Source organism: Monodon monoceros, unplaced genomic scaffold, assembly GCF_005190385.1.
Source record: "Monodon monoceros isolate NGI ecotype Baffin Bay Population unplaced genomic scaffold, NGI_Narwhal_1 Super_Scaffold_22, whole genome shotgun sequence".
Classification (NCBI taxonomy): domain Eukaryota; kingdom Metazoa; phylum Chordata; class Mammalia; order Artiodactyla; family Monodontidae; genus Monodon; species Monodon monoceros.
In genome coordinates, this window is record NW_021703779.1 from 127,049,698 (window position 1) to 127,058,009 (window position 8,312).

General features: G+C 52.9%; 1 protein-coding gene across 5 annotated transcripts in view; it reads right to left on the reverse strand.

The window, feature by feature from the left end:
- Nucleotides 1-8,244, reverse strand: part of PDZD4 (PDZ domain containing 4) — a 28,805-nt gene extending 20,561 nt beyond the window's left edge. The window contains exon 1 of one of the 5 annotated variants that reach the window (XM_029240707.1): nt 8,096-8,244. In XM_029240707.1, coding sequence (XP_029096540.1) covers nt 8,096-8,155 — 60 coding nt within the window. In that variant the 5' untranslated portion in view covers nt 8,156-8,244. The remainder of the gene's footprint in view (nt 1-8,095) is intronic. The other 4 variants (XM_029240708.1, XM_029240706.1, XM_029240710.1 and 1 more) reach the window with 4 other exon arrangements.
- Between the last annotated feature and the right edge of the window lie 68 nt (nt 8,245-8,312).

An 8,312-nucleotide genomic window follows, 5' to 3' on the forward strand; every position in this document is an offset into this window, starting at 1 on the left:
TCTTCTCCTTTTTTTTTTCAGATCCAGGATCCAATCAAGGATCACACACTTGGTCATTAGGTCTCTAGTCTCTTGTAATCTAGAACAATCTATGCATTAAAAAAAAAAACAACCTTTCATGACACTGACCTCTTGGAAGAGTCTAGGGCACGCGCCTTGTAGAAAGTCCCAGTCTGGATTTGCCCGCTCTGCTTCCTTCCTGGTTAGATTCAGCTTAGGTGTTTTGAGGACAGCACCGCCCAGGGCAGGCTATGTCCTTCTCCCTGCCCGCACAGGGCGAGGAGGGGCAGGGGGCCGGGCTGCCCACCGTTAGGGAGGTTCGGTTTGATCACCTGGTGTCTCCCTTGTAAAGTTGCATTTTCCCTCCCCAATGCACAAGTAATCTGGGTGACACCTTGAGACCCAGTGACTATCTTTTCTTCCCCAACAACCTTTATCTAATGGTTTTACCATCCAAGGATGATCCCCAACTGGATGAATTGCATTGGTGGCTGCAAAATGCCTTAATTGGTTAGAAGTCTAGCAGGGACACAGCACTACACGCCGACATGTGACTGGCCCAGTGAATGGCATGCCCCCAGTTGAGGCTGCCTGGACAAGTCACACCATCCACCCCCAGAACTCTGTGCCCACTCTTTCTGCCCAGGGGCAGGAGCGAGAGAAGGAAGAAGCACAGGAAGCCTTCATCTCAAAGGACTTTTTAGTAGTTTGGGGCTGGTGTGTGTGTCTGGGTACCCATGTGAGCTGCCTGTAGGTTGGTAAGGATGTGGGTGATGGGAAGAGGCTCAGTTAGTTGCGTAGCCTGGAAGAACAGATTATGTCCCTTGGGGCCCCACCTGGTCAATTACCCCTGGAAATTGATCTGATAGGTGTGAGGCCTCCCCCCTCTTATTTGTAATAAACTCACTTCCTAGGTGATATTGACATAATTTGGGGCTTCACTGATTTATCCCAAGTCCTGAGCGAGGTCCTAGCTACTCAAAGTGTAGTCTGAGGGCCAGCAGCATGGACATCCCCTGGGAAGTTGTGAGTAATGCAGAATCCCAGGCCCGCCCCTGGACCTGCTCAAGCAGATCCTGCATTCTAACAAGGGCCTCAGGGTAGAGTCATGCTGGCCCAGAGCACCCCCTTGAGGAACCAGGGAGGACTTGCACACACCTTGACAGGATTCAGACCACAGGCAAGTGCTTCAAAGGGTCTCTCCTCCCAGCTCTCACTCCACAAAGGGGAGTGGGTGGGTGGTGCCCATGGGGCAAGCGGAAATCTGATCCACCTGCCCTGGCCCCCCTGCCTTTCCAGGGAAGAGCAGGCCTCTCGGGCCCCTCTGAAGTCCTGCCTGGAGAGAGAGGCTGGGAATGAGGGGCGCCCCACGTGCGGCCAGTATGGAAAAGCAAAGAACTTCCGGAGGTCATCATTAAGATCAGTTTTGGGGGGCTCCCCTGGTGGCGCAGCGGTTGAGAGTCCGCCTGCCGATGCAGGGGACACGGGTTCGTGCCCCGGTCCGGGAAGATCCCACATGCCGAGGAGCGGCTGGGCCCGTGAGCCATGGCCGCTGAGCCTGCACGTCCGGAGCCTGTGCTCCGCAACGGGAGAGGCCACAGCACTGAGAGGCCCGCGTACCGCAAAAAAAAAAAAAAAAAAAAAAAAAAAGATCAGTGTTTGGGTGTGTGCTCACAGCTTCCCAGGCACCTTGGATGATGACGGAAAACGTCCTCCCACCCACCTACCTCTGGGCTAACCTGGCTGGCCCAAAAGCAAGCTCCCTGTCTCGCAGTAATCAAAATGATATCCCTTATGGAGTGCTTTTCATTTCCACTGCTCAAAGCAAGCATGAGGAAGAGACAGATTGCACGACAAAGAGGGGAGACGCCTGTCACACCCAAAGCCAGCTCTGAGCCCCAGCTTCTCAATCTTTCTTCTTTTGACTTGGCTCACGTGCAAAAGGACCAAATGTGCCTCCACCTTGGCATGTGTCCATCGCCTAAGTAATCTTACACATTACACTTCACAACTCACGGCGCCTCTGTTTTTCTCCCCCTTCTTTCTTACTAGAAAAACCCTCAAAATAATATTGGACATTCTTCTGTCACTGGACAGTATTTGTGACATGTTCATGAGGAATGCCTTCTCCATCCAATTTCCACGCCTTAACGCCTGACCAAATGGCCTGATGGCAGCAACTCCACCCCCACCCAAATGAGATCCCAGGGGACCCAGTGCCGCTGATTTCCCAATGGCAATGACGCCGGGAGGCAGGCGCTCTTTATTCCCATAAAGCAGGTGAAGAAACTGAGGCACTGAGCCAGTGAGTCGTTGAGTATCCCCACACCACACTGTCTTCCCTGGCAGGGATCCTGAAGTAGAAGGAAAGAAAGACCCACTCAGCCCTACCAGGGGCTCCTGGTGGGCTAAGTGCTCTCGCGTGCTTTTCTTCCTTTGGTAGGTGTACACGTGTTTCTTGTTTTCAAAGCTTTACTGGGGTATCGTTGCCATATGATCAACTGTGCATATTTAGAGCGTACAGTTTGAAAAGTTTTGATATAAGGTGTACATATACATCTGTGAAGCCATCACCACAATCAAGATAGTGACCATTTCCATCATCCCCAGAAGTGTCCTCGTGCTCCTGTCTGTGCTCCCTCCCTTCCACCCATCCCTGCAAATACTTTCTGTCACTATAGATGAGTTTGCATTTTCTAGAATTTTTCTATCAATGGCTCAGACAGATCCACATCATGGGGGTCATGGTGTCAGAGAGAAGGACACAAGGCCCGGCAAGCAGGGACAACAGGAAAGGCTCTCGGAACGTGCTTTTGTGTCTCAGTGTTAGGTGACCAGGCTACCTCCCTTTCTGCCCTTTATGACCTGGCTTCTTCCTCTTCCTAACAACATGCATGACCCTCCCCCACTCAGGGTCATTTCCAGATTTTTCAAGCTCTCCCTGTGCCCCCCCATGCCCCCAGCGCCCACACTTGGTTAAGTATCCTTGGAGGACTAGACTGGGATAACAGAAATGGAGCTGCGGTTCTGACATGCCACACTTAAAGTGCCCGTGATAGACCACGTCAGTAGAATCAAGGGCCCAAAAACCACAGGATCATCTCAAGAGCCACAGAAAAAGCATTTGACAAAACCTAACAACACTTCATGATAAAAACACTCAAACTAGGAATAGAAGGGAACTTCCTCAAGCTGATAAGGAGCATGTATGACAAACCGCAGCTCACTTCATACTCAGGGGTGAAAGACTGGAAGCTTCTTAGATCAGCAACAAGACAAGGATACCTACTCTCACCACTTCTATTCAACATTGTACTGGAGGTGCTAGCCAGAGCAAATAGGCAAGAAAAGGAAATGAGAGGTATCCACGATGGAATATTACTCGGCCATAAAAAGGAACGAAACTGGGTCATTTGTAGAGACGTGGTTGGATCTAGAGACTGTCACAGAGTGAAGGAAGTCAGAAAGAGAAACACAAAAATCGTGTATTAACGCACATATGTGGAACCTAGAAAAATGGTACAGATGAGCCAGTTTGCAGGGCAGAAATAGAGACACAGATGTAGAGTACAAACGTATGGGCACCAAGAGGGGAAAGTGGTGTGGGGAGGGGGGTGGTGGTGTGATGAATTGGGAGATTGGGATTGACATATATACACTAATATGTATAAAATGGATAACTAATAAGAACCTGCTGTATAAAAAAATAGAATAAAATTCAAAAAAAGAAAAGAAGTGAGAGCTATCCAGATTGGAAAGGAAGTAAAACTATCCTCTATTTATATATAGGAAATCCTGAAGAATCCACTCAAAACAACTATTCGAGCTAATAAATGAGTTTAGTAAGGTTGCAAGATATAAGACCAATATAAAAAAATCGACTGTATTTCTATACAGTGGCAATGAGAAAAATGAAAAGGAAATTAAGAAAACAATTCTACTTACAATAGCATCATAAAGAATAGAGTACTCTGGAATAAATTTAACAAAAGTGCAAAACATTGGCGAAGGAAATTGAAGACTCAGGGAATTCCCCGGCGGTCCTGTGGTTAAGACTCTGCGCTCTCACTGCAGAGGGCCGGAGTTCAATCCCTGGTCAATCCCTGGTTGGGGAACTAAGATCCCACAAGCGACGCGGCAAGGAAATTGAAAATTCAAATAAAAAGGCATCGCATGTTCATGGGTAATACTCTCCCAGATGCAATGCAATACTCAATACAAATTCAATGCAATTCGTACAAAATCACAGCTGGTTTTTCTGAAATTGACGAGCTGATCCTAAAATTCACATGGAAACTCAAGTGACTCAGAAAAGACAAAACGACCTTGAATAGCACAAAGTTGGAAGACCCACAATTCAAAAGTTACTTACAAAGCTCTAGTAAAAGCAATGTGTTACAGGCATAAAGATAGACATTTCTCCAGAAAAGATACGCAAATAGCCAATAGCACGGGATAAGATGCTCATCAGGAAATGCATATGATGTCCCCTCAAACCCAGTAGGATGGCTATAATAAAGAACGTGTGTGGGGAGGGTGTGGAGAAACGGAACCCTCATACACTGCTGGTGGGAACGTAAAACGTAAAACTGTGCAGCCCTTGTGGAAAACAGACAGCTCCTCAAAATACTAAACACAATTACCATATGATCCAGCAATTCCATTTCGGGGTATATACACAAAAGAATTGAAAGCAGGGACTCAAACAGATATTTGTACACTCATGCTCACAGCAGCACTGTTCGCACTAGCCAAAAGGTGGAGGTAAGTCAAATGTCCATCAATGGATGAATAGATAAATATTATGTGGTACAGCCGTACAAAGGAAAATTACTCAGTAATAAAAAGAAATTTAGTACTGATACATGCTACAACATGGATGAACCTTAAAAACACGATAGGGGCTTCCCTGGTGGCGCAGTGGTTGAGAGTCCGCCTGCCGATGCAGGGGACGCGGGTTCGTGCCCCGGTCCGGGAGGATCCCACATGCCGCGGAGCGGCTGGGCCCGTGAGCCGTGGCCGCTGAGCCTGCGCGTCCGGAGCCTGTGCTCCGCAACGGGAGAGGCCATAACAGTGAGGGGCCCGCGTACCGCAAAAAAAAAAAACCACGATAAAGGAAAGAAGTCGGACAACAAAAGGTCGCATATCGTATGGTTTCATTGAGATGAAATGTCTGGAACAGGCAAGTCCATAAAGACAAGTAGATTGGTGGTTGCCAGGGCCTAGGAGGTATTGGGGGAAATGTGACTGCTAATGGGTACGGGGTTTCTTTTCAAGGTGACGAAAACGTTCTGGAATTCGATAGTGGTGATGATGGCACAACTCTCTGAATATACTAAAACCCACCCGATTGTGTGTTCTGCACGGGTATGTGAATTATATCTCAATAAAGTTTTTTTTTTTTTAAATGCCTGTGAACTATCGGGAGAAAAGGGTCTGGAGCTCAAGGCTAGAATAAGACACTTGGCACTTCTTAGCCTGGGTGTCAGAGACCTCCGGGGATCTAGGAAGGGGCCCCAGGGCTCCCCAGCAAAATGAAGCCACATGGCAAGTGGTGTAGGTGTACTTGTGCATTTCTCTGGGCTGAACTGTATCCCGGGGGGGGGGGGGTTCCTTATGTTGGCAAGGTGCAGAGGCCACAGGTGGGTGTGTGGACAAACCATGGAGAAGCCTCTCTGAAGCTGTGAAGCACCAGAGTTTAAGGGGGGGCAGGCAAGGGGTCCTGGAAACTGACTGGTGTTCTGGGACAAAAGCTTCCCTCCCCTCTGAGAAGAGGCTGGGACCAGGAGAAGCTCCCTGCTGCTCCTGGGACGCCAGCCCCCAGACCCAGAGTCATCTGGGATAGTTAATGGTTTTCCCTGCTCTCCAGATTTTTTTAAATTCAATTCTCTTTCGTCTTCCCTTAATTTTGAAGGATAGTTCCTTTTTTAAAACTGCATCCATACTGTATAGCACAGGGAACTCTACTCAATACCCTGTAATGACCTACATGAGAATAGAATCTAAAAAAGAGCGGATATATGTATAACTGATTCACTTTGCTGTACACCTGAAACTAACACAACGTTGTAAATCAACTATACTCCAACAAAAATTAACTTAAAAAGATAAATTTAAAAGGTAAAATAAAATAAAACTGCATCCAGTCTCGGATTCTGTCCAAACTTCTGGGGAGCTACTTGCCCAGGGCTTGGGGTTCTCTCTCCAGGAGAAAAGCCTGGACTGCGACCTTCCAGCCCAGGTTCACCTCAAGCCTTCCTGCGACATGAAGCCTCCCTGAAGGCCGTCCCAGCCAGACCTGTGGCAGCCTCCCTGCCACTGCCCATGGGGAACCCGAAGGGTCACAGCAGCGTCGCCTCCCAACCACGGCTCATCTCGGGCCTGCAGCGCAGCGCAGGTTGCCCTCCACTTTCCACACATCCGCAAGGGACTGGCCTTTAACGAAGCACTACATCAATCCCTCTGGGAGGAAGTTAAGATTCGCTTTTTGCCATTTGATAGAATGATCCCAAGAAAGGAAGCAGTGAGGACGGGATCCCACGGCCTCATCAACCAACCAGTGCAGCCCACCTCCCGCCGGGAGCCCTGGTGCCACTACTGGGATTCCACGGGACTGCTCGGGGTCCAGCCTGGGCCATTCCCGAACCTGATCCCACGAGGGCGAATGGCAATGGCCAGGCAAGATTTCCAAACAGCTGGAACGAGAGATGGGAGGAAGCACGAGGCGGGGTGGGGGTGGCGGAGAGAATGGCAGAAAGAAGGCGGAGGGCCGAGAGCGGGGAAAGCAGAGGGCCCGCGTGTCCCGGGAGAGCGGCCCGAGAGCGCGGAAGAGGAGCGCCGCCAGGCTAGGCAAGATTCCCGTCCTGCCCCCCTCCCCTCCCGCCCAGGACGGCCAGAGGCTCTCAGCACGAATGCAGCACTCCCGCGGGCACCCCAATCCCCACCGCGCCCCGGCCGATACCTGTAGGGGTCCCCCCTTTTCTTCTAAGGAGACCCCATTCCCCCAGCCAACACCTCTCCGACCTGCACTTGCTCCCCAGTCAGGACCAATAAACCCAGAGCAGAAACGTATACCTGTCTGCGCCCGGTCTGCCCCTGGGTCCAGACTCCCTCTAACCTTGAACTCCCTCCACAGAGCCCTGGGGGCGTCTCAGACCACGCCATCCGGGACATTTCTCTAGACAGCTCTCAGAGCGCACACAGAAAGTACACACACGCAGGGCCGGGGAAGCCTCCGCGAACACACAGACGGGGTACAGGCACGCACTCACGAAGTCACGCCACGCACAGGCAAGGAAGCCGAGCTCCGGGTCCGAGAGCGCGACCTGGAGTCTCCCCTCCCTCCCCGCCGATCACTGCCGGGTACACGCCCCCCACCGCCCAAGACCCGAAGGCCCTGCGGGGCCTAGGGCAGGCCGGTCACCGACTCCCGAAGACTGCCCTTCTGGCAGACCCGGCGACAGCCACTCACCCGAGGCTCCCAAGGGCTGGGAGCCCACCGTTTGTCTGGGCAGGGCCGGAGCGGAGGGTGCGTGCGGGGGTAGATGCCCGATCCTGGCCAGGCGGCGGCGGGGTCCCGGGGCGGCCCGCGCGCTCCAGTACCCCTGGCCCACGGAGACCTGGATTTGCCCCGCCCCACCGCGCCGCGGGCGCCCTGCTCCCTCCCCCGCCCTGGGTCCACCGTGGCTAGCGAGTGCGGGGAACGGAGGCCGTTGCTATGCAACCCCCACCCCGCGCCGGCGCCGGCGGCAACGCGTTTCCCGGCTCCCGGGCCCGGGATGTATGCGCACAGGACCTGGGCTGAGCCCAACTTCCCGACCCGGGCCGATCTGGACCCAGGGCTCGCGTCCCAATCAATGTACTCCGGGCGAGCCAGGGATGCGCCCCGCACCCCTACCCCCGTGCAGGGACCCCCCCATCTTTGCCTGGTTCCCACGGAGCACCTACACCCAGCGGCCGCGGAAACCGAGGGCGAGGATGGCTCCCTACGTCTTCCTCGTCGAGCCCTCGTGCCCCTCCACCCGGCCCTCCCCGCGGGCCAGCTCTTCCCCAGGTGTCGCCCACGCCCCTCGCCCCAGCCGCCCAGCCACCCTACCTGAAGCATCACTTTGTACTGCTCCTCCGGTTTCTGGACCACGCACATATTACATCCCATGGTGCTAGCCGGCGAGGGAAGGAGGGCGGGAACGGGAAAACGCCTTTCACTGGCCCGTGCGCAGGACCTCGGGTCCCGGCCCAGGGCCGGGGGCCATACCCTAGCGCGGGGGGCGGGCCGCCTAGCGGGGGAGGGGGGCACGCCCCCGAGGGGGGGG